This window comes from Perna viridis, chromosome 5, assembly GCF_037379345.1.
Source record: "Perna viridis isolate PV_CMFRI_1.1 ecotype Kerala chromosome 5, ASM3737934v1, whole genome shotgun sequence".
NCBI classification, from domain to species: Eukaryota; Metazoa; Mollusca; class Bivalvia; order Mytilida; family Mytilidae; genus Perna; species Perna viridis.
The window spans coordinates 43,614,973-43,642,239 of NC_142449.1; the positions used below are offsets into that span (position 1 = coordinate 43,614,973).

The 27,267-nt window shown below is 42.3% G+C and overlaps 2 protein-coding genes and 2 pseudogenes across 2 annotated transcripts; 3 read left to right on the top strand and 1 right to left on the bottom strand.

Annotated features, from left to right (window-relative positions):
* Nucleotides 1–280: 280 nt before the first annotated feature.
* Nucleotides 281–5,559, top strand: LOC148617835 (uncharacterized; annotated as a pseudogene).
* Nucleotides 5,560–6,441: 882 nt separating this feature from the next.
* On the top strand, nucleotides 6,442–8,819 carry LOC148617836 (uncharacterized; annotated as a pseudogene).
* A 13,852-nt stretch (nucleotides 8,820–22,671) lies between these two features.
* Nucleotides 22,672–23,031, top strand: LOC148617837 (uncharacterized). The gene has a single exon (XM_088585133.1). The coding sequence runs from the start codon at nucleotides 22,672–22,674 to the stop codon at nucleotides 23,029–23,031; it is 360 nt and encodes a 119-aa protein (XP_088441259.1).
* Nucleotides 23,032–24,144: 1,113 nt separating this feature from the next.
* Nucleotides 24,145–25,779, bottom strand: LOC148617838 (uncharacterized). Its single transcript, XM_088585134.1, has one exon. It carries the CDS (start codon nucleotides 25,777–25,779, stop codon nucleotides 24,145–24,147), a length of 1,635 nt encoding a protein of 544 aa, XP_088441260.1.
* Between the last annotated feature and the right edge of the window lie 1,488 nt (nucleotides 25,780–27,267).

Here is a 27,267-nt window from a genome sequence, read left to right on the forward strand (position 1 = left end):
ATAAGGCGAGGATTGGTCATCGTTGAGCGACAGAAATATCCTCGTGCTGATGTTTCTTGAGACATCTGCAACGACCGCAGTTTTAATTAACTTATTAATCAATTAATCGTGTACTTCTGTTCAAGCGTTCACAGACTTAAATATTTAAAGTGATATTCATGAAATTAATTTTATTTTTGTTTCGTATTTGTTTTTGTCAATGTACTAATTGAGCATTATTGTAAAAAAAGGCAGCCATGTATAGAATAGTTAGTCTTTACATACATCCATATTGTCTAACATGAGCGGAACTTATGGAAAAAAGATTCTCCAACCAGTTAAAGAGGTATCAAATTTTCATTAGTGGCACTCGAAAGTATATTTTCTCCCGTGAAACGTTTTGCTACATTTCATATTCAAATCAACCTGTTGTCAAAAGGAATTTCTAAATGTTGTTTGATGACACTCATTGTGACGTTACATTGCAATTTTCCAAATCGCCTGTAAAGAGGACATTCTAATTGTTTATATGATTTCTCTATAAGCAAATTACGAGAACGTGAGACCTCACTATACATTTGTCGTCTTCGCTCAGAAACAACCATTTATGGAAGAATTCTAGGGCCATGTTTATTATGCTACATGCTGTGGGTTCGGTAATTCTTATACGTAAATCACAAAGATAGGAAGTTAAATTAATTTTCTTTTGAATTTCATTAATTTAAAACATTGAATTCCTTGTACTTTGTCAAATTTTATTCAACAATTTAAAATTCAGATTAATAAAAACTCTGTGAAAATATCACTCTACTTGCAGCTCTGCATCAATTTTATCCACTCTGACCCCACATATATCCACCAAGATATGTTTGTATGATTCTTTAAATGTACAAATGGGAATATAATCTAGTACGTGATTGCCGCTTTCAAGTAGCCACGCCTTTCTGCATTATGATTTATCATTTATAACAGGGAGCATAGATGTATATATACATAACTTATACTCCCTCTTTTTATACAGCTTTCACTTATTTGTTTTATTTTTTATCTTCCGTCATTGAATAAATGACGTTTGTTTGGAAAATCACAACATACCCACCGAGGTAACTTGAGTTGATATTTTACGATATTCAACTTTCAATCATTATTGAACCTATGAAGCACAAAAATATCCTCTTTTTTTTGTTATGTTTATCCAATATAATATATTCTTTCTGTTAAGATATTTACTCATGCACTATTTTTTCTCTATGTATTCTCAAACAGTAAAGTAAAGTACTAAAATAAGATATGTCTCATACACTATTGAAAAGTGTGATGATTTTGAAATAGTTTAAACACACATGAAAACATATACAGTTCTTGAAAATGAAGATTTCGAACAACGAAATAAACAACGCATATGATGAAACGCAAGAAACGCATGAAACGCAGTAGCGTTCGCCTTGAACCAAAAACCTTATCATACGGAACGCGTAATAAATTGTTGTTCATGGTTACATTTAGGTACTCTTTTGATAACTATGAAAGTACAATTTTCAGTTTTAAACATTACTTTATGTATGTTGTTTTAACTAAAACTTTTGCTGTAGAATGTCATCTATTCAAGGCGTATTTAATCATGCTCATGGAGATTTTGTGTACATTACTTATGCCCGAACTGAACTTTATATGCTCAAAAAGGGAGCGCTAATGGTTGTATCATTAAGTGGGTTTTGTATACTTACAGTCAGGAAAGGATCAATATATGGTTTGTACCTTCAGATTCTCTGGTCCTTTTCCCAAAAAATCGTAAGAGTAAAATTAGTCGTAAGTTATGACGTCACAATACTTTGATTTACTATGTCTATTACTAATTTTACACTTACGATTTTTTGTGAAAAGGACCACAGGACCTTCAAAGTAGCATCATGGCAGCTTCATTTTTGTATTCTTTATAAATGCGATTGAGAACCAAACCAGTCTCGGAAAATATTCCCCAGCTTCGGTGATTAATACCATAGCGTTTTTCAAGACAGGGATGGCCAAAACAGTAAACATCATGGCGCCCTGGTATTTACGAAAATGCCGTACATAGTATTACTCATAATTCTTGGGTATATAAATATTACAAAAAAGATAACGAACAGAAAGGAGTCGGTAAAATGTGAATCGAAACGGAATAATTCGAAACAAAATGAATCAGAACAAAATTTAAAAAAAACGAAATAAAACAAGACAAATCGAAACAGACTATTCTAAATTAAATGAAATAAAATATTTAAAAACGTTTCACAGTTTATAAGTACCATAATGTTTACCTATGCCGGACAATTCGATCCAAACACATTTCAGATCATTACAAATAAAACCGTATATCATTACAAAAAATACCATATTGAAAGATTAAGGGGTGCTATTTAATTAATGTTTCTTCGGGTGCGTTTAAGGTTTTACCTTCTTCATATTAGTAAATAAGAGATTCCTCATGTATGACCAACACTATAATAGATTGCAGTTCAGGTTTTTTATAAGCATTGGTGTGTTTAGAAACTAGATTGGGGATGATAACCATATCTCATGATAATTGAATAAGCTGTTCAAACACATTTGTTATGTCCTAAGAGCAACACTCTTACATTTTCTTGGCTCTGATATATATCATGAAATAATTTTGACTGGTCATAGTGTTAAACTAAAACTATGGTGGAAAATTTTCCATTAGTTTACTGTAGTAGAACGCAATCAATCTTAAGTGTTAATATATTCAGTAACCAACTTTCATTTGCACTATTACTGTCAAATACAGTCTATATGTTTTCGGAGTAGCGGAATTTTCTTTATTAATATTCATTTCAGTCCAAATTGAAAATAATCGTAAGGCTATTGAAGATTGTCTTCCTATTTTGTACTGATTTTGCTTTACATGTGGTTGGGTTTAAAATTAAAAATCACACCGCACACATACGCGTGACTTTGTGTCATTATATTACTTTATAGTTTTAGTTTGAAGAAGTGCCATCGTTCTGTTACCGTTGATTGTGTTACTTGTGGATAGGAGCCTTTCAGAGTTTTTACACTTTTTGCAAAACATTTTGGGGGATCTCTGAAAGTATCTACTATTTTGAATTTTAGTTATACACTGGTGCATGTGTTGCGTTTTACTATAGCAGTTCTTTTTTAATTTCTTTCTATGGTATATTATTAAATATTCAAAAGTATATTTCAAAAACCGACATATATTATTTGTGTATTGAGAATGATATACAACCACAGGAAATCCGACATTTAAATTGCTGATTTACGAATCAAAATTTTGTAGTTTATGTCCATGTCCATGTCGGTATCCATTCCATTTAATAAAAAAAAACTGATAAGTTAAATGTGATGCAGGCCTACCATTAACATATTTTGACTGGGAAAAATGAAACGAAACCAACATATATCTGCAAACAAGGACGAAATATTATAATTGGTGAGTATAAATGTATCACAATTTTTCTGGTTTTCGGTAACACGGTTTAGAAGTGTGAACAATGTTTTCTATAAAAAAAATTGAACATGTGGCAACGGAATTGATGCAAAGAATTGACATGCAAAATATGTTCTTTGATAAGGGAGAAACTTCCAATTTAATATCATTGTGATTCATAGCTTGGTGTTTCAACGAATAATCCAAAAAGAGTCATAAGTAAACTCGTACCTCCTTTACGTAACTCTAATTTCAAAAATAATAGCATGCGTCTCCTTTTGCAATTAGTATTTTTTCACAAAATTTGGCATAAATTGCAACAAAGCAGATATTGTTTAATGATTCATGATATAGGTTGAAATAATTTACACAAACAAGGCATTTGGATTATTTACAATGATATAGAAGACAAAATAATGTCTGAATAAACAGCCGTAACATTTCATTTATTTCAGAATAAAACACCTATTACTGTTGGATTGGGAAATCTGAGGCAAGTGTCCTTGTCATTTCTTCAAGATGCTCTTCATAATCTCTACAATGTCAAAGTCAAGCTGGAGAGTTTGGAAAAAATATTTAAATCTGACGAGAAACTCCCATCAAGAGTTGCTGTTGACATGAAGTTGATGATCTTGCAGACAAAGTCGTAAAAAATGGCAAATTAAAAATGAAAATATCATTGGTGTCATTCCGAATTATTCAGGAGAAAAAGAACACTTTGAGGCCTTCATTGATACTGAAGCTAACAGGCTTCATCTACACTGGGACTGAAAAACTTAAAAATGAGTTTATACCAGCAGTAAGTTACCTCTCGCAGATCCTACGAGATGAATTTAGACAACCATCTGTTATAGAATACCTTGCTTTTCAGCTAGCTTATTATAAAATATTCTACGGAGGAAAAGTCGATAATTCAACAGCTCGATGTCTCGGTTCACCAGGCGTTCGACCATACACACAAACCCACATGGCTATTACAGATCCAGGAGAAGGTCACGTGCGAGGAACAACTCGATTCAACGACTGGATGAAAGGTACAACTGTCCACATGGAACACTTAGAACGTCCCCACAACCTTCCCAGAGAAAAGATTGAATCATACCGTATCCCATCCCTCCACGACTTTGCAAGAGTTCGTCGTCATGTTGGTCCATCGGTTCCTACTACATACTATGTTGGTAGATTCATAAAAGACTCGGGTGATTTCGATGAAGATTTTCTTAAACACACATCATGGCTGCTACAGCTTCTGCAGCTTTCTGTTTTGGAGCTGCTGAATGTAAAATATCTGTGGAAGGATTAACGACTTCACAGGTATATGTTGGAATTAAGAGGCCAGGTACTGAAGAAGAAGAAACAAATACTTTCAGCGGCATGGAATCTTAATCAGGTAATTGAGGATGATTATAAATAAAAGACTCCACGAATGTCATCTAAGCGAATAGAAATAGAGCTGTGTGCAATAGAAATTACTGTTCAAGGTGGATTCGGCACGCTTATATGGGATGGAGCATCCGATACCTATCCATCAAAATGCATTATTTATCAACTCACTCCTGAAGCAGCTCTGACTGTAAATCATGAGGCCCATTTACGTGGACTGCTAACATATTTCTCTGCTGGGTTCAAGTATGACGAAATCAAGTATACCGTTTATGCTGGTGTAGACGGAGTGGGAATAGGCGGCGCTCAAACATTGAGGTTCACGGATCACGGAAGCGGAATGCACGGTCTGTACACGGAAGAAAATATTCCAAAAATATTAGAAAGAACGAGACGAAGCAGCGAACTCGTTCCGTGGTAAGGGTGCTAAGCTGTTGGCTAGATTGGACACGATGTATTATGAAGGATATATTTCAGAAAGACAAAACCATCTTCGAAAAGAACTTTTCTTGGCTTTGCATAATATCAACAAGGAAAACACTGAAAATATTCTTGAGTTATTATTGGATGTCAATGAAATGAAAGATGAAATCAACGAGCCACTAATTGGCAGAGGACAGCGCCTTATTGCTGTAGAACATCCACTTTTGAAGCGGTATTTCGAAATAAAATGGGAAGCCCTTGTACCACTCCTAAAAAGTCTTACTGCCGCGAAGGACATTGACTTATTGTCAGAAGAATATTAAGGTTTTACCTTCTTCATATTAGTAAATAAGAGATTCCTCATGTATGACCAACACTATAATAGATTGCAGTTCAGGTTTTTTATAAGCATTGGTGTGTTTAGAAACTAGATTGGGGATGATAACCATATCTCATGATAATTGAATAAGCTGTTCAAACTCATTTGTTATGTCCTAAGAGCAACACTCTTACATTTTCTTGGCTCTGATATATATCATGAAATAATTTTGACTGGTCATAGTGTTAAACTAAAACTATGGTGGAAAATTTTCCATTAGTTTACTGTAGTAGAACGCAATCAATCTTAAGTGTTAATATATTCAGTAACCAACTTTCATTTGCACTATTACTGTCAAATACAGTCTATATGTTTTCGGAGTAGCGGAATTTTCTTTATTAATATTCATTTCAGTCCAAATTGAAAATAATCGTAAGGCTATTGAAGATTGTCTTCCTATTTTGTACTGATTTCGCTCTACATGTGGTTGGGTTTAAAATTAAAAATCACACCGCACACATACGCGTGACTTTGTGTCATTATATTACTTTATAGTTTTAGTTTGAAGAAGTGCCATCGTTCTGTTACCGTTGATTGTGTTACTTGTGGATAGGAGCCTTTCAGAGTTTTTACACTTTTTGCAAAACATTTTGGGGGATCTCTGAAAGTATCTACTATTTTGAATTTTAGTTATACACTGGTGCATGTGTTGCGTTTTACTATAGCAGTTCTTTTTTAATTTCTATCTATGGTATATTATTAAATATTCAAAAGTATATTTCAAAAACCGACATATATTATTTGTGTATTGAGAATGATATACAACCACAGGAAATCCGATATTTAAATTGCTGATTTACGAATCAAAATTTTGTAGTTTATGTCCATGTCCATGTCTGTATCCATTCCATTTAATAAAAAAACTGATAAGTTAAATGTGATGCAGGCCTACCATTAACATATTTTGACTGGGAAAAATGAAACGAAACCAACATATATCTGCAAACAAGGACGAAATATTATAATTGGTGAGTATAAATGTATCACAATTTTTCTGGTTTTCGGTAACACGGTTTAGAAGTGTGAACAATGTTTTCTATAAAAAAATTGAATATGTTCCAACGGAATTGATGCAAAGAATTGACATGCAAAATATGTTCTTTGATAAGGGAGAAACTTCCAATTTAATATCATTGTGATTCATAGATTGGTGTTTCAACGAATAATCCAAAAAGAGTCATAAGTAAACTCGTACCTCCTTTACGTAACTCTAATTTCAAAAATAATAGCATGCGTCTCCTTTTGCAATTAGTATTTTTTCACAAAATTTGGCATAAATTGCAACAAAGCAGATATTGTTTAATGATTCATGATATAGGTTGAAATAATTTACACAAACAAGGCATTTGGATTATTTACAATGATATAGAAGACAAAATAATGTCTGAATAAACAGCCGTAACATTTCATTTATTTCAGAATAAAACACCTATTATTGTTGGATTGGGAAATCTGAGGCAAGTGTCCTTGTCATTTCTTCAAGATGCTCTTCATAATCTCTACAATGTCAAAGTCAAGCTGGAGAGTTTGGAAAAAACATTTAAATCTGACGAGAAACTCCCATCAAGAGTTGCTGTTGACATGAAGTTAATGATCTTGCAGACAAAAAAATGGCAAATTAAAAATGAAAATATCATTGGTGTCATTCCGAATTATTCAGGAGAAAAAGAACACTTTGAGGCCTTCATTGATACTGAAGCTAACAGGCTTCATCTACACTGGGACTGAAAAACTTAAAAATGAGTTTATACCAGCAGTAAGTTACCTCTCGCAGATCCTACGAGATGAATTTAGACAACCATCTGTTATAGAATACCTTGCTTTTCAGCTAGCTTATTATAAAACATTCTACGGAGGAAAAGCCGATAATTCAACAGCTCGATGTCTCGGTTCACCAGGCTTTCGACCATACACACAAACCCACATGGCTATTACAGATCCAGGAGAAGGTCACGTGCGAGGAACAACTCGATTCAACGACTGGATGAAAGGTACAACTGTCCACATGGAACACTTAGAACGTCCCCACAACCTTCCCAGAGAAAATATTGAATCATACCGTATCCCATCCCTCCACGACTTTGCAAGAGTTCGTCGTCATGTTGGTCCATCGGTTCCTACTACATACTATGTTGGTAGATTCATAAAAGACTCGGGTGATTTCGATGAAGATTTTCTTAAACACACATCATGGCTGCTACAGCATATGCAGCTTTCTCTTTAGGAGCTGCTGAATGTAAAATATCTATGGAAGGATTAACGACTTCACAGATATATGTTTGAATTAAGAGGCCAGGTACTGAAGAAGAAGAAACGAATACTTTCAGAGGCATGGAATCTTAATCAGGTAATTGAGGATGATTATAAATAAAAGACTCCACGAATGTCATCTAAGCGAATAGAAATAGCGCTGTGGGCAATAGAAATTACTGTTGAAGGTGGATTCGGCACGCTTACATGGGATGGAGCATCCGATACCTATCCATCAAAATGCATTATTTATCAACTCACTCCTGAAGCAGCTCTGACTGTAAATCATGAGGCCCATTTACGTGGACTGCTAACATATTTCTCTGCTGGGTTCAAGTATGACGAAATCAAGTATACCGTTTATGCTGGTGTAGACGGAGTGGGAATAGGCGGCGCTCAAACATTGAGGTTCACGGATCACGGAAGCGGAATGCACGGTCTGTACACGGAAGAAAATATTCCAAAAATATTAGAAAAACGAGACGAAGCAGCGAACTCGTTCCGTGGTAAGGGTGCTAAGCTGTTGGCTAGATTGGACACGATGTATTATGAAGGATATATTTCAGAAAGACAAAACCATCTTCGAAAAGAACTTTTCTTGGCTTTGCATAATATCAACAAGGAAAACACTGAAAATATTCTTGAGTTATTATTGGATGTCAATGAAATGAAAGATGAAATCAACGAGCCATTAATTGGCAGAGGACAGCGCCTTATTGCTGTAGAAAATCCACTTTTGAAGCGGTATTTCGAAATAAAATGGGAACCCCTTGTACCACTCCTAAAAGGTCTTACTGCCGCGAAGGACATTGACTTATTGTCAGAAGACTATTACAGTGACCTTTGGTTAAATGCTTTGGTTAAATGTTAGAAAGAAGTACCGACAGTGGCACTGTAAAAAAAATCAAGCGTATGCTCAAACGAATATCTTTCGATGCTTTTCATAAACTTAAGGAAACAAATAAAAGTGATTTTACAATTGTAAAAATGTGATCATCATAGATTCTACGTCGATTGTTCTAAAAGCATCGATGTATCGAGTTTGGCTATGCTAGTTATTCAATGCATAATCTTGCAATAAAGCTGTACTGTTTAAAGATACTTGTTTAGCCACGCCATATGAAATATATCATCAGTACAAGAAGAATTCATTAAAATCATAATTGACAAGTCTTAGTATCACTAAAACGAGTTGTTTTCCACTTGAAAGATGCATTTATAGATTATTGTTTGTAAGTTCACCATACCTTTGTTTTTCATTTTATTCTCTCAAAATAATACAAATATAATATTTTAGTATCATTAAGATAATATTATTTTATTGAAAATACATAAGTATGTCTGTGTAATTTCATGATTGAAAAAAATGCTCTCTGTAAAGGGAAGATCTACCTTAAATGGAAAGCTGCAATAATTTCAAACGGATTATTTGTTATTCACTTAAATAATGAGTAAATAATAACCTAGTGCAACCCACATTTCATTTCGATATGTATGTACCTAGTCAGCGGTGGTTTTCAGTTTTTACGCTGATATTCCCAATTGTTATGCGGACTTTCCGTTTTGCTGCTTCCTATATTTTATCAGATCGGTATTTGTGTATTACCCTTCATTAAGATCGTTGTGTACCGAGTGCTCAATCTATCGAGGTACCAACAGGTGAACTTTTTTGTCTACGAACTTCCAATTCGATGTAACATTTTACCATTGTTTCACCTGTTATTTGAAAAAAATTTCGATGACCATACAATATTTTGTTTTACGAAAAGTCCAACCACCATCTTGTATGAGAATAGCCAGGAATATATAATAGCAAACATATTATGTATTATATACAAAAACAAAGTATGCTTATCCGACTGGAACATCTGGTCCAGTTTTTTGTGAAGTTGCACATTTCCGTTCGTTACAATTGACATATTATTTGGTTATTTTTCTGTTTCTATTTATAGTCATGGACGTCTATTTTTTTATTTTGATATTGTAGAGATTATGAAGAACATCTTGAAGAAACGATAAGGAAGAAAGCCTTAGTGTACCCAGTCCAACAGTAATGTTGATGCTCTGAAAATTATAAGAATTATATGTGTGTGTGTGTGTGTGTGTGTGTGTGTGTGTGTGTGTGTGTGTGTGTGTGTGTGTGTGTGTGTGTGTGTGTGTGTGTGTGTGTGTGTGTGTGTGTGTGTGTGTGTGTGTGTGTGTGTGTGTGTGTGTGTGTGTGTGTGTGTGTGTGTGTGTGTGTGTGCAATCAACGTTTAAGAGAGGAGGAATATTTGAAATTAAGACTTTAAAGGAAAACCACTGCCACTTCATCTCATGCCAATTCATTCAAATGCAAAGATTTCATTCTACAGTTAAGATTATCCTTTCACTTGTCTATATTGAACGTCTGTAATGTCTTCCACGAGTGTGAGATATTCCGTTTTTTGGTAAGTGGAGCGCTTTGTACAACAAGTTGGATTATTTGATTCATTCACCCTCTGAGTATTTACTTAACGTGTTGCAATAGGCTATTTACTGTCATAGAAAAACAACGAAAACGGAAGAATGTAAGATCCATTTATGCGCTCGCTAGGAATTGGTGGTTAATAGTGTTATATAAATATTTTCTCTATATTGTTATGTAAAAAACTTGCAAGCGTTAAGATACACTCACCATATTGAAGTTTCTCTTTTGTCTAAGAAAAAGTGAGTTTCACCCGTCAAAAAATGTGTAAGGTGTGTCAAGTACCGCGTTTTATATCGCCTTTTACTATTGAAAGCTTTTGTATGCAAAGGGATTTCCGGCTAAGCTAATTGATCTTGGAAGATATCTTACTAATTCCTTCTATTAATAGTGATCTCCTGTCATTGTAAATTGTTGTTGTTTTGCTTTCGACACGTGACTTTCAACAGAAGGTAAAAAAATGTGAAATAGGTGTCTATGAAAAAGGGAACATCATGTGAAGAATTAATAATTCATAAACTGACTGAGAGAAACAACCAGATAGACACAAGATTATTATGGTTACATTAATTTCGTTGGCTAAAAAAATAAAATAGCCTGCGCAGAAGTTTTATTTTGTTTTTGTTTTTATTTTTATTTTTGTTTTTGATTTTTTTGGGTTTTTTTTTTGTTTTGTTTTGGTTTTGTTTGTTTTTTGTTTCTGTTTGTTTTGCTTTTTTTTTGTCTTCTTTTACATATATTTTTCTACGCTTAAACAATGATAACACATGAGGCTTAAAACACTTACAACTTTGCAGACATTTAATACAATTTCTCTTTTTATATTTAATACCTAGGCGATGCTGAAGTGGTTTTTACGTTTTTAAGTCTGAATTACAATGATGTTTAATATTGCTTTGGGTATAATGACGCCGTGTCTGGGGAATAGTTATATTTGATCATACCATAATGCAGTCATAGAGTACTTCTGTATTTAAACGAAAATTCCAGTAAAAAAGTTCATTCTGTGTACTGAAAATGAAGACTACTTCCAATGAAATGTACAGCAGGTTCATTTGTTTTTGGTGTAACAATTAAGTTAGTAAAGTTTTACATGTAAAAGTTAGCAAAGCTTATCTCAAGTTGGCTAAGCTGATATCACAAGTTATCTACATAACAAATCTGCTTTGTTTACAATCGAGCTTGCGTAATTAGTTCATGGTGGGACCATCGAACGTTTTGACCAATGTGCAATGTATCACTGTCTAAGTAGCATTAATGTTATCTTCTAAAACCCTTCTACATGAATGAGTCGATGTCATAGTCGCAATTGCAAAGCGTACGGGTTGTGAGCAGCGCCTGGTATGCTATTATATAGGATAATAGTGCGTCACGGTGAGTCGGATCTTTATTTTCATATCTCACAATAGCAGCAACCAGCAGTTAAAGCATGCCACCCAAATTGGGCACATAGTTCTGACTCCGGTCCTACATGTCATCACTTAAACGTTGTTTGCTTTTCAAAAAAGCTGTGATAATATATCTTGTCAATACTCCCAGTTTTTAGTAGAGCTCGGGTTGTTCTTTTACTTTGTTTTTTTTTTTTTTTTTTTTTTTTTTTTTTTTGTACGTGTTATTTTGATAATTTCATGTTCTTTGTTGTGTGTGTCTGTTTTTCCTATCTCATGTTCTTTGGTGTGTGTGTGTTTTTTTTTTCCCTGTCTCATGTTCTTTGGTGTGTGTGTCTGTTTTCCCTGTCTAGTCGTTATCCACGAATTATATTCTTTTAATGTCTTCTCGAATATTGGTACCCTTGATTACTCTTTAAGTATTTGGTGTGACTCGGCCTGAAATTAAAACAACGACCCCTGGGAGATGGCCTGTAAAAGGTGGAACAAGCTTGTTGCGAAATCCTATTGATGTTTTCCTAAACTGTATATTGTATATCTGTATTTTCCAAATGTTTGTTATTTTTCAATAAAATATCTTTAAACTAATGACCTCCTGCATTTGAAGCGAGCATGCTATTCAGACACCATCGAAGCCGTACAGAGGAAATGGATGCAAAAGATATTACATGTATCCAAAAAAATCAATACCAGGTGATTTGTGCTACTCCTACTGGTGTGTTTTATAGTTTTAGAAAGAAGAGAAATACTTCTGGTAAAAATCAGAAATTTTCTGTTAATCTGTTTGATTATAGAAAAATTACACTTATATATTTTTTTTATTGTTTTTTGTTGTTGTTTTTGTTGTTGTTGTTTTGTTGTTGTTTTGTTTGTTTGTTTGTTTGTTTGTTTGTTTGTTTGGTTTTTTTTCTTGTGGGCAGATATATACAGGATTGAAAAGGTAGCGTGTCTTGAATTGAGTTTTATTTTATATACATATCCATCAGTTGATTGACATTTTAAACAAAATTATGTTTTATGTATGTATGATAATTATGAAAATAAAAAATGGTAGATGTAGATTTTGGATCATTAATATTTGGATATCACACCGCTAAATGCTTAATATTGGACGCATTTTGTCAACGACCACCTCCTCGCTCTATTTACTTTCGAAAGCTTAGTTATTATTAATTGAATTTACATTTTCGTATTACGTTACATTTGTTGAAAGCAATTATCTTGGCAATAGGGTTTGTAAGTCTCGCTCTAGTTTCAGTTTCCCTTCCGGAATTTCCGGTGTAGAACGTATTGAAATCCGAAGACACATATGTATTTTAGTGTGTACTTCCGGGAAATTGAAACGCTGCTTCACAATGCAAAATCTTCTATTTTATGCTATTCTAAACATTTTTATCTCTTAGAACTTGATAATTGTCATTTTTAATCAGTATTTTTACCCAAAAATGATACTTCGCTTTTAATATTGAACTCAATGCTAAGTTAATGACAAATCTCCATACATTTGAATGGTAGACTGTTACCCATACTGAAACCACGGAGTCACGTGACGAGACTTACATACCCTATAACGATATATCGTAATAAAAAATATATCATACGTTGCGAAACCAAAGAATATGGCTTGATTGATAAACATCAACCAATTGTTTTGTCAGATCAATATTAAAGGGTGATCCTCCTATTCACACAGCAGGAAGTGGTTCTAAAAATCATTTTATGAAAACATTAATAATTAACAAAACCAAAAGTTCAAAAACAGGCACAACTGCATTGTATCGTTTTAGACTAAAAAATGTTGCAACACTCTGGAAAGAAAATAGAAACGAGGTAACGCGTCAATAAAAATAGTAAACTGTAAAGAAAATACAACCAATGATAAGAGATTTCCAACCTTGTATTTTCTAATATGTGTAAATTAGACAGCAGTCTCCTGCCACTATTTGGAAGGGATCTCAGGTTATCCTTGAGAGACAGAAATATCTTTGTGCAACACAGTCAATGAGTCTGACTTATACAAATCCGACAAATAAACCGGTTTGGTATATCTTGACAATGTACTAAAAAAGAATCATATTGATAATCAGTTACAAATGTATGACTTATACGTGTATGTATATAATACACATGCACATCGTATTACCATTTCTTTAATTCCATACTGAATTGTACATACAGTATCAACTGGGGACTCATATATAAACTCAAGGACCTCTGGCCCACTGGTCAATATAGGTCGAGGGCTGATACTGCATACCAAACTGATTTTTGCATGTCATGTTCATTCTATCTTATATTTTTACCATACTTCAAGTGTTCTGTGTAAGGTGTGATATACAGAATGCAATACATGCCAATTTTTCATTTAATTTGACTTTGAAAATTTGAAATATTTGTTTCTTGGGCTCATTAGAAAGCTAAGACACTATATAATTGTATTTGAATAAACAAAAGCTGTTTGAAGACTGGTATTTGAAAAAAAAATGCCAATTATAGGTGAAATGGAAGAAATTATGAAATTTCCAAAATTCCCCTGTTTATAAAACTCATTATTGTTAATTATTGTTATATTGAAACTGAAAAATACGTGCCTGAACTGAGAAGATGTGCTGGAAACACCAATAATTAAAACAACAGTACCCAACATGTCTATTGTACACCGTTTATATACCAAAAATTAATATTTTAGTTCATGTTGAGGTATTTTTTCATGGGTAGGGGTGACAATTTTTCAACTAACTTGACTTGAAAATGTTCAAACATTTATTGCTTGGGCTCATTTGGAAGCTCAAACACTATACTAATTTACTGTATCACACATAAGCATGTTTAATCTACAATATTCTGAAAAAATGAAAATAACAGGTGATATAGAAGAAAGACATATAAAGAAAATATAAGCGTCTAAATTGATCAGGTATGTTGGATACATCATTATCTTATTTATGTAAGCTTTAAAAATTAGTTTTACGGTGTCGGTAAGCTGTAAATGAGAATTCTGTTTTTGATACTTAGACCAGTTTTCTATGAGTAGGGGTAGTATTTTTAACATTTTGTTTTAATTTTTGCCTTGAAAATTAGTTATTGAATTATCTATCGAACGATACCACAAGTAAGGCGTTTTAGTCAGACAATAATTTGTGGAGTCGACTTTATGTGTCATTTTACGGAAAGATCGAAAATCCCATTTTTCGTGTTTTTTTTTTTTTTTTTTTTGATAAATTCAAACTAAGAAAAACGCCAAAATTCATCATAACAAACCAAGAAGTACTAATTGTGATAATACTTAACAGAACATAAGTAGTGTGAAAATGACAATTCTGCCCCACATGCAGAAATCCTGCATAAAATCCCCAACCCCGACGGCCAAATGCAAACGGACGGCATTCCTATTGAGCATAGGGTAAATACGAGAAATATGACTTTCGTACACAATGGATTCGTTGACATTCCCACAGATGGGGATGACTTCATCAGCGAAGACGCCTTCCAGGAGAAGGTGCAGGACCAGAATCAGGAAGCACTCAAATGGAAGGACTTACCCACCGGGGCGATCTATAAGATCTTGGAGGTGGTAGAAGTGGATGGGAAATTCGGTAAAAGCAAAATCCTCACCTTGAAGAATCGAGACGGAGAGATCACCAAGGTATGGGCCTGCCCCATTCTTAACAAGGAGAAGGGTCCCTTGCAAGGAGCTTTCGTTCGGAGCACTGGATTCAAGGTGAGCAAGAAATCTCAGCAGCAGTACCTCTTCTATGATCTGGTGAGGAAGTAATAAAAAAATAATCGAGGGCTATGGGTATAGGGTTCGAAATTTCCCAATCCAAATTACTGGATTGGGAATTTTTTTTTTTTTTTGGTCACTTGGAACTTTGATCTGGAGGATTCTGGAATAAGCGTGGGGAGCGAGGCGTAGCCGAGCGAGGCGCGCGTTGGAAGATTCCTCCCTATGGCGCATGCGCAGTAAGGTATTCACTAAAAGTGGTGGCCGTGGAAGATTTTCGCAGCTGCTGCTTTTCGTCGTAGTAGAAGCTAAGACATTTCACAACCCCTGCAAATTCAGATTTATCGATATCATCATCCTCCAGGCCTTTGCTCACTGCATTTTCGATCTTGGATTGGTAGGATCTGACGATGCGCACGGTATCTTCATGCTTTTTACGCTTTTGGCGGATGCGCTTGGCTAGCACCGCCAACCCCGCCATCGTGATGGAATTCACGACGGCTAGTGAGCTCAACGGAATGCATGCCACGGCACCTATCCCCGTTGGGGCGGTTCTGAGTGTGCCGGTTGTGCAAATGACATTGAGCACGGCAAATGAACCCAGAGCAAAATACACCACTTTGTCCACTCGTTTATAGATCCTCGACAGTCGGGCGTATTTACGCATTTCGAATTTGAGCTCTCGCCCGATAGATTCGATCCTAGCTTCCCTGTAGGCTTTCTTCCCAAAGTCTACGGAGTCCATTTATTTATAGGAGCATGCCTAAGATGGGGATGCTTTTGAAGGGGCTATTGGGACCTAAGATCAACCCCTTACCATCGTAGAACCGACGTCCGCTCTTCAAGTATAAGCCATCGCCGTAAGTATTGGGCAAAGTACCTGGGCTGAGATACAGACCACGACCATGAGGTTTCACGCAGCATACTTTCGCACCCTTCTTGAGAAATAATCCAGATCTCACGGCCTTTTGGATGGCTGCGCTTCCCAAACCGCTCAATGCGCCCACGCCCAAAGCGGGCAGCACGGTTTTGGCCTGCATGGGCAGCGCGGCAGAGGCGAGACCTGCCAGCATGGGGAGGAATCCACCTTCTTTCTGCACGTTATGCCTTACCTGCTTCGGACTCATCTCCAAGACCATTCCACCCTTACCGCTCTGCAAGAGCTTGGCGATGCGCTGGATCTGACGGCGGATGAGGAGCATCTTATGCTCGCCGGATAGATTGGCATGCGACAATCGGACGCTCACGAGGCAACCGTTCTTTGCCGCACGCTGGATCTTCTCTGCCTGACCTTTCGTCAAGTTCAGACCATACTCTTGATAATCCATTTATTTATACCTCACGCAGATGGAAGCGGATGGTGAGATTTTCCCCTCGCAGATCGATGGGGCGAGCGTCTTGATCGGTCAGATACGTCTGCATGCGATCGATGGTCCTCAGGGTCACGGGTAAGTAAACAAGATTCTTGGGAGTCTGGATGATCTTCATGCCAGGATTCGCTGCGGGAAAGAAGCTATAGATGGTGGACTGCTACGTGCCGTTGACGTAGCTTCCGTGGATGATATCGCTATTCACCAGGATGCTATTGATGCTGATGATGTTGACGATATTCTCACCCTCCGCGTAGCCGTTAGTGCTACGGTCGTAGGTATACGTCCGGTGCTCGAATCCAAGCACCGTATTTAGGCTATTAGGCACGTCGAAATCCACTTGATAATTTCTGGCGAGAAAGGGTTGCTCTCAGCGTCGCGCGATTGGCATCGAGAAGGACCTTAGCCTTATGCTTATTGCCGCTGGATTTCATCGTTGATATCGTCGATGCCGTAGGAGCCGGTGCTCAGCTCGACGGGAAACCAGCTAGCCCCGTCATCGGGAGAGTAGCGGAAGGAATTATTACCTGCATGAATATTGGGGATGGAGTAGTAGGTCTCCAGATTCACGAGGGCCATATCAGAAGATTTCTCCTCGCGCAGCTGGAGGGGTGGGTTGAAGCGAGTCAAGGTCTGACTATCGTTCCCAGAGACGATGAAGGAGAACCCGTGCTTGGGCTCGGTATTGGTGGCGATTTTCCGCAAAAGTGAAACGTCCATTTATCTAAGCCTCCTCAGAAGACGACGCTCATCTTCTGGCCGTCGGATTCGAATTGGAGGATTCGATCGGAGATGACCAGGGCAAAGGCTTGGGTATTGGCAGGGACGTTGCGCTCGAAGTCGGCTCGGATCTGAATATCCACCGTCGACTCTTTCAGCCGCTCGGACTGATGGCTCCCGTCGATGACGAATAGGGGATAGAGATCGATGAAGTCGGAGGGATTGATGCCGCCATTGCTCGGCAGACTTTCCATGCTATAGAATTTCTTGCGGAATTCGGCAGCCTCCTTATAGACCCTGGCGACCCTGCATTGGGTGAAGCCAACATTGAAGTCCACGGCGGGATAGCGCTCCGCATTGAGGGTCACGTGAATATTTCGCAATCGGCAGTGGTCGAAGACGGCGGCATTATGCAGCTGGTCGTTGTCCTTTTCGGTTTGAAAGGCGACGATGATCCATCGCGGTTTTTCTCGCCCGCTTTTCGTGGCTAGGCGCCAATGAAATTGCGAGGTCTGGGGCACGGCTATGGAGTCGCACTGCCTCATGCGAAATCCGCAATCGATTTTGGTCTTGCTCTGGATGGTCTTATAGAGCCGCAGCTTCTTTTCGTCGGACGGGATGACTTGGGGGACGAACCAGGAGACCTTGCTCAAGACTACTTTGGCCACGTCGTTGACGGCGGCAGCGGCTCAGAGGATGGCATTTCCATCCGAATCACGCACCAGGGAGAGATCGTGCTTGAATCCGTAGACGATCTTATCGTAGTCCTCGGCAAAGCCAAAGACGTGCTTGAGAGGGATGGAGAAGGAAAAGGACCCCTTATTGGCTGGCTTGGTGATGATATACCCGCGACGTGCTGCAAATCCAACGTTATCTGCCTCAGCATCGGCCGTGGAGTCTTTGAACCATAGCTGGTTGAGGCCTTGCGATTTGGAGAAGTCGTCGGGATACGTCAGCATTCCTAGCATGGTGGTGGCGATGCCGGGGTCGTTGAGATGCTCGATCTGCTGGCCGGAGAGTCGGTAGCTGATGCTGCGAAAAAGATACATGGCACCGTTATGGACGAGCGATACCAGATCGCCATCGCCATACGCAGCGCCATCATTCTTCTGAAGTCGGCCTTCGATCAAGAGATAGCTTTCGGCGGGATGGAGGAAGATATCCTGAGTCTCGATATTGATGCGTATCTCATAGCCGGCATTATTCAGCTGTGCCCCGGCTTGAGGTTCGTATTCATGAACCTGATATTCCTGGAGACTTTCATCGAAAGTCAGTTTTTCGGTGATAGAGAACATATCGGCCATGATTTATTTATCTATAGCGCTGGACGAAGTCGTGGATGGTGGCGATGCCCCCGCCCGAGATGAGATTATTGAGACGGGTCTGCTGCTGTGGGGTCCTCTTGGTGGGTGATACTTTAGGCTTCTTTTTGTGGGCCACTCGATTGACGACGTGGTCCACCGCCTTGCTCGCACCTTTCTCCACGCCTTTCAAAGCTGCATTGGAGGCGGCGCTCACGGCCAGGCTACCCAACGTCTTGGCCGCGGAGGAGGTAAGCACCCGTCCGGCAAGATTGGCGATGGTATCGAAAAGGCCTCTTCCGCCGACGGCATACTTCCTACTAAAGGCATCGTAAATTTATTTAGAGGAGCTTCCGATGCAGCTTCTCGTACTCACCCCTGCTGATATGACCGGACTTCCTCATGGCGTCGAGGATGGCCACGATTTCGTTGCGCACCCCATTATTTCCGGCCTGGTAGGCGGCGGCGCAAAGATCGAGACGATCCAGCAATTGGTCGAAGCACGTGGGGAGGAAGACGGTCGATACCCCGCTCCCATACTTATCTTGCTTATAGATGTACGAGACGATCTCCTTCCATTTCCGACTCTTGCTTGCCTTGGGGGTCTGCGAGAGCGCAGAGTTGCCTTGATACATGGCATTGGATGCTCGTAGGATATCACCATAGGTATGCAGGTCATCCACCTCGAAATCTTTGATGCTTCATGACCATAAGTTCCCATAGGTCGGGGGTACCAATATAGCGCTCGTCATCGACGAGGATATCGTCTCCATCGAAGGTGACGGGCAGACTCCCGATCATGATGGCGCCGTCTTCCACTCGCAATCCAAAGGTATGGTCGGCCTTGGGAGTCATACTGAGCTGAAGATAATGGGTGGCTCGCGGACCGAGGTTGGTTCTCAATGCTTGCTCGATGGCAAGCGGATCGTCGTCGCCCTCGGCGGCAGGGAGAGGAGGGGGAAGGGCAGGCACCGGGGCGGGCAGAGCGAGTGGGATATCTTCGATCTTTTTGGTGATCTGGGAGGCGGTCTCCTTTTGCGTCTCGACCACGGGCTTGAATATCTTGGAGAGATCGCGGCTGAGTCCGATCTTATCTAGGCGACGCTGCATATCGCTGGCCGGGATGCTACGCTTGGTCTCCTGCAAGTCCCTGGCAAGCGCGTCACGCTGCTTGGGGTCGGTGATCTTGATGAACGTCATTTTATTTATAGCATCGCCAACGCCCCTTAGCGATGAATCGAACGCTCCAAGGCGATGGATCGAACGCCCCTAAGCGATGGAACGAACGCCCCTAAGCGATGGATCAATTGCCCCATAGCGTTCAAGCCACCTCCCATGCTTTTTGCCTCCTGCCTCAGCGGGATGCAAAAACCGTAGATTCCCGAAGATCCTACGCACTCTCCATGCATTTGGAGGAGCAGAAAGGCTTCATGCCTTTGATGAGATCGTACTCCCCCACCATCCTCACTTTTACGCCCGACCAGAGGGTGGCAAATTTGGGTACGTATATAGTCTCCTCGTGATGTAAAGCCTTACTGCGGGCGATCGAGACTCCGCACCGGCAGTATGCCTCAGGGAAAAGCTTCGAATGCCTCTTGCACTTATCACTGTCCGATATGGAGGGATACGTGCACTGATGGCCGCGGATGGTCTTGATGCAGCACTGGGGTCCGGGCGGCGGCTTAGATTTGCGGTTGGAGTGGGAATTATAGGTCCTTCCTTCGAAATCCTGATGATCGATGCGGCGAATGAGCGTGAGTCCGCACTTATTGCAGAAGCCATCCTCAAGGCTATGGCGGCAGCGGCACTCGCACTTTCCAAATTCGCCCAGGTGCTGGCGGATGCAGGGGTGGAAAATATTGCCGAGAAGTTTGCACTCACACTCTTCCCCGTATCGGTCAAAATAGTGATCCGCAGAGCACCCCTCGCACCTATCCAGCCATCGGGGAGGCTTGGAGAGTACATCCAAGAGGTATCCCCTTAACTCAGCGATCGATGGAGATCGACCTTTCTCTAGCTCGAACTGATTCTCCAGGAAAAATTCCTTCAAGTGATCCATTCTTTATCTTAGACTCGATAGAAATCGTCTAGATTGCATCGATATTTCCCATTCGTCTTGGGGCTCGTGAGATCGATGGTCATGAATCTGTAAGGCTTGGACCAGCAGTGGTCGCATAAGGCATCGAATTGGGCTGGGGTGAGATCGCCGCAATGATCTCGGCGGATATGGTCGCGATTCTTAGCATCCTGCTCGAAGAGGCATATGAAGTTGGCATTCTCCCGGATCGATTGCCGCGGGAGCTTGAAGTAATTTTGGCAGAGGTAGAAGCAGTCGACGTTATTATGCCGACCGCGCACGTAGTAATCCTCGCACTTGCTCTGCTTGCTCAGCATCAAGTCGTCGAAGACCACGAGATTTTTTCGGGCGGGATCGAGCTCTCGGGGATCGGGCACGTCGCTCGCCTCCTCGAAGAAGAAAGCTTCGATGCCGCTAGGCTTGGACGGCGGCTTCATCATTTGCACCACGTCGACCAGAGAGTGGGGATAGCTATCCTTGATGGAGAGAAGGTCGCGGATATCGTCTTTCGAAAATCCTTTCCCCAACGCCTGCCGCAGCAGCTGATAGATGGGCTGGTGGAGTGATTTTCCGAAGACGTAGAGTCGATCGTAGTCGAGCCATCCATCGCGCAGGAGGAGATTATTCAGCAGAGTCGTCTTGCCGCAGTCTGACTTCCCGATGATCAGACCTCGGATGGATCGCTGCGGGAGGAGAAAGTGGTTATGCCGACGACTCGCGGCGGGCTCATCGTAGGTAAGGTCTTCAACGTCCATTTATCTATATAAAATTGGAATGTATTCCTTGAAGTGCCAGAAGAAGACGGAGACGAATAATCGCGCCGTGATCACGAGTGATGACGGACGGCGGCGGCGGAAGATCGGGACCTGCGCCGAGTGCGGTGCGCGAAAGTCGGAATTCATCAAGACGGAGAGGGGCGCCGGACTCATGAATAAGATGATCAATCGGATGCCCGTCGAGATGCATCTGCCGGGGCATAATTTCACCGGTCCGGGAACCAGACTCAGCCAGCGACTCAATGCCGACGGCACCCCCAAACCTTGGTCCAGACCCATCAATCGAGTCGATGAGGCCGCCTATCGCCACGATCTTGCTACGCCAAGCACAAGGATACGGCCGCACGCAATTCGATCTGCGATAAGACGATGCTAGCCTCCCTCGATGCCATCCCCAATCCCACTGCACGCGAGCGTCTCGAGCGTGGTATCGTCAGACCCATCATCGGCACCAAAGCACGATTTGGGCTGGGTGTGGGGGAAAAAAAGTCCGATGGACGGATAAGCTAGCCGAAGAGCTGCACAAGCCAGTCCGGCGCAAATTTCAGAAGCGTCGCGTGATGGTAGGTGGGGTGGATAATATCTGGGCTGCCGATCTCGTAGATATGAGCGCCTTCTCCCGCGATAACCGAGGCTTCAAATACCTTCTGAGCATCATCGACGTCTTCTCCAAGTACGGCTGGTTGGTGCCGCTCAAGGATAAGAAGGGCGCCACGGTGCGAAATGCCTTCCGGACCGTCTTCAAGGATCGCACGCCCGAGAAGCTATGGACCGATAAGGGCACGGAATTTTATAATCGCGAGGTGAAGGATCTGCTCCGGAAGCACGACGTCGATCTCTACTCCATCGAGAACGAAGAGAAATCGAGCGTGGTGGAGCGCTGGAATCGTACCATGAAGGAGAAGATGTTCAAATACTTTTCGGTCAATTCCACGCGCTCCTATCTCCCCGTCCTGGACGATCTCGTCCGCCAGTATAATACCACCAAGCATCGATCCATCAAGATGACCCCCATCGCCGCCAGCCAGAAAGAGCACGAGTCTAAGGTCTTCTGGAATCTCTACAAAGACCTTCCACCCATGCAGCCTCAGCGATTCGACGTCGGCGATCAGGTCCGGATCACCAAGAAGAAGGGCATCTTCGAGAAGGGATATACTCCGCGATGGACGGAGATCTTTACCATCGCCCAGGCCCTAGCGACGCAGCCGCCCACCTATCGCCGCAAAGACTATAAGGGTGAGGAAATCGAGGGATCCTTTTACGAGCCTGAGCTCCAGCGCACCGACCAGGATATCTTCCGCATCGAGAAAATCCTGAGCCGACGCATCCGGAATGGGAAGAAAGAAATCCGCGTCAAGTGGTGAGGATATCCCAAAACCTTCAATTCCTGGGTCAAGGAGTCCGACTGGCAATGATCCCCCCAGGCTTTCCGGTCTCGATCAAGGGAGACCAGAAAGTCTTGATTTATGCATGCTTCAGCTCGACGAAGACCCTTAATGCGTCTAGATCCTCCTGCGGGCGATCGTAAAGGGCTTTGGTGATGGGCTCATTATCGGTCTTGGGGAGAGGGAGATTTAGCAGGTGATATTTTTGCATATCTAGGTCCTTAGTCATCAAGCCGCCATTGGTCGAGACGCACTCTGACTTATCGACTTTGCCATCTTCCACGGTCATTAGCTTTTTGGTAAGGTCTTTGTTGGATGCGTCATACTCCCTTTGCATCCGCTTGATGATCATCTGCATCTGCTTTATTTCCGAATCTAGCTCTTCGAGGTCTTTCATACCGTCTTTCATCTGCTGATTGACCCATCGCTTCGTCACAGCGTCCGAGCTGCCCTGGGGCAATCCCAAGCTGGTGATGCGATGCTCATTCATATCGAGATCCTGGAGCATCCGCCAGACGGGCATGCGCTTTCTCGAGTGAGATCCAAACTTATCCATTTATCTATAGTCCGAAGATCACCTCCTCGAGCGTCCGACCTTCCGATAGGAGCTTCAGGACGTGCAGACAAAAGTGCCCGCATACCACGTCGCCGCGCCGCTGGAGCTCATCGGTATTATATCGAATTTCCGGCCGCAGATAGTTGACCATCTCGTCGGGTGGGGGCAGGCCGTAGGGGTCGAAGTAGACTTTGAATCCTCCACGCTTATGCCAGCACGTCCAATGCGTGCCAGGGTCATTGCGATCGTCGTGATTCAGGATGCCGCATTCGGCGGGATTGGGGTTGGATGGTAGGGCATCGCGCATGAATACTCCTCTGAATCGATGGATGCCTAGGGCTTTGGTGGCTTCCTCAAGCTCTACGTTGGAGAGGGGCTTATGGGGGAGGAGGAGGCCGTGCACGCGTATGCTGCTCATTTATCTAGGTACGGGCTAAGTGCGGGATGGGCATCCGCACCCGTCAGAGCCTGCTAGGTGCGGGATGGGCATCCGCATCCGTCAGAGCCTGCTAAGTGCAGAGGGGAGGGGTCCTACCTCAATTGCTGCCGTGAGTGATCCGAAAGTGTCCGTGGGCAAGGGTGCTGATGCCGTCGGGGAGGATGTGGCGCTTATCGTCCTTGGTGGAGAGAGCGATCTTGTTGATCTGCTCCGTGTAGATCTGGTGGAGATGGCTCCGGATGATATTCATCGGGCGATGGATCTCCTGCTGGGTGTCAAGGCAGCGCTTGTAGTCATCGAAGGCGATGCTGCACTTGATGACGCTCTTGGTGACTCCCTTCGCCTTCTTCGTAGCCTTACCGTCGTCCATCTTGAAGGCGTATAGTTTTGCGCGGAGCCCCACGAATTCGGTCATGGTCTTGCCGCCGCACTCGTCCTTGAATTTTCCGATGATCTTCTTATTCACGCCAGTAGGGATGCCGGAGGGATGCTCGGCCGGATAGTTGGACGTATCGAATTTTTCCTGGATGTGTGGCGCGATGTCTTTGTAGAAGTCGGCGGTCTGGATTTCGTAGGCCAAGCTGTCGGTGTCGGTGAAGAGCAGCCGGGCCTTATCGCCGTACGTCGTCCTCACGAATCCGTAGTGGAAGTCGTACATCAGGAGCTTCGAGATATCCAAGATGCACGCTCCTAGGTAGACGGGCTTATCGAAATTGAGCTTGGTCTTCTTCATATGAACGGCTGCTAGATTCTCGGTGAAGACGACGCGCTTTCGGATATTCTCCATCGTCTTGCCGAAGACCGAATTATTCATCAGCTTGAAAAATTCTTTCTCGGAGTCGGTCTTGGCTGCGGCTCGAAGCTTCGTATTCAGCTCGATATACGACTTGAGCCAGGGGGATTGCCTGAACCCTATGATGCGATGGACTTTGACGAGCTTCATGCCCATCGATAAGTAGAGCTTGAGATTTCGATAGTGGAGGGTATATTTTTCACGCTTGACCAGATGAGGCACGAGCTTGTGCACCTTGTCGATTTCCACGTTTTCCGGCGCGAGAGGGTAGTCATTGTGGGCGTCGTGAAGATTTTGCGGATATTCCAGATCGCATTCCACCATGGCTCCGTACTCGTGATCGTCAGGATACTCCAAGACCTTCTCGATTTCCTCCGGCTCCATCCACTCGAAGTCTCCCGTGGGAAGGGGCTGTGCCATCGCCCAACCGTAGAGATTGTTGGCGTCGAGGTAAGTGAGATATTTGGTGGGTTGGGAGCTATCGTAGTCGGCCATGTAGGGATTATTAGCCTTGCCGTGGCGATGGGAGATCATGGCGACGCCCCCTCTGGTTGCCCTCTCGAACATCAGGAGCATGTCTGGATCGGAGAGCAGCTCCAATCTGACGCCGGTGGTTTTGAGGGCGGCATCGTAGGCTAGCCCTGGGGATGTGAAGTAGTGGGCAGGATCAAGCCCATAGTGAGTCTGACAGATATCCCTGAAATCCTCGAAGATATCCTCCAGTATGGCCACGTCGGATTCTAGGTAGAGATTGTGATAATCTCGCAGGGTTTTGCACTCGAAGGCCTCCCATACTCTCTGAGCGTGCGCATAGTCCTCATCGCTGATATGCTCACCGGTGAGCGTGCTGAAGAAAGCTTCCTTGGGTGGGAGCTGGGTCTCCTCAAGCTTGGCAGGCCCATCGGCGTAATCGTAGGGATAGACCCCCTTCCTAATCATCAGCTCATACCTGTCGCCAAAGCATTCCCTAACCGCCTTGAATTTATCGGGTGTGAGATTCTTCGCTAAATTTTCGAGGGAGCTGAGCATGAATCTGCACGAGTCGATGAATCTCATTTCCAGACCATCTTCTAGTTGCTTCGAGAAGCTGATATATTTTTCATCCGTATTGGGGATGCAGGTGATCTTCCATCCCTTGAATTCCTTCACGAAAAGATGGGCATCGTACCCACTCAAGTTGTGCAAGAGGATGGGCACGTGCTTCGGAAGCTAAAAATCTAGATTGCACTGGTTGTGTGCCGCGCCCCGATACTTCCCGGTGAGATGGTCGTGGTCCCGCACCTTATCCTCTTCCAATTCACCCCCGCAAATGTGGCAGTGCGTGCTTGATTCGAAGCCCTCCTTATCCTCGTCGCTCATCACCATCGACTTCTTCTCCTTGCATATCTTGCTGATCGTCTGAACTTCCTCTTTGATGCACTGCACGAATTTCTTAGCCGCATCCTCCCCGCAGTAGACGACCGATTCCTTGTAGTCGCCGTGGGCATACTTCACGCGATAGCAGAAACCTGATGGTCGGTGCTGCTGATACTGCTTCGTGTAGGACTTGGTCGGATCGGGCTGGCAGGTATCGATCTTCTCCGTGAAGCATTCAAAGTCCGCATAGATCGCGAATGGGACTCTCATCTGCTTCTTGTGGTTGTGAAAGGCTATGGCGGATCCTTCCTCCGGCATCTCGATCTTGATAGCATCCTTCTGGCTGCAATATTCCATATGATCGTCCAAGAGATCCTGCCTGGTGAAGTGGGAGAGGCATCTTCGGCAAAAGTACGCTTGTCCATCGTGGTTCGTGACCTGCGCTGTCAGAACGCGTAATAGGCTCTTGATCCAGCAATAATGCTGCTTGCCTTCACGGGTCAGGAAGAGGAGATCTACGTGGGTGGGGCCTGTATTTTTCGATATCTTGAGGGGGTAAACCTGGAGATTCTCTTCTTCATCTTCACCCTTCTTTACGCCATTGAAGCCAAAGACGTTGACGTTGATGGTAGGATTCTGCCTTTTAAATTTATCGATCGCCTTGAGCGAAACCGGGAAGTCGATGCCTTCAAATTTTAGCTCATCCCCCCACTTCACGTACTGATTGGGGCGATTGGCATGTTTCTGATCCACGTCCTCATGATGAAGCGCGGAGAGGATAGCCCACTTGAAGCCACTCCTGATCCTCGTTCTGCACGTTGATGATCGCCTTCTTTTTCGCGAGTGCTGATGGGGTCGGTATGAAGGAAGCCCCCTTGAGAGGCTTGAATTGGTTGAGGTGGATCTCAAGCTTCTCAACGTGTCCGAAAGTCCATCCGCTCCCTTCCCGCATGTATTTAGCCATATTTTCCTTGATCTTCTCCATCATGAACGCAATCTCCAGATCGAGGTCTGCGGATTCGGAGAGGGTAGTAAGGCCCGATCTGAAGTAGGGGGTGATGTAGGTATTTT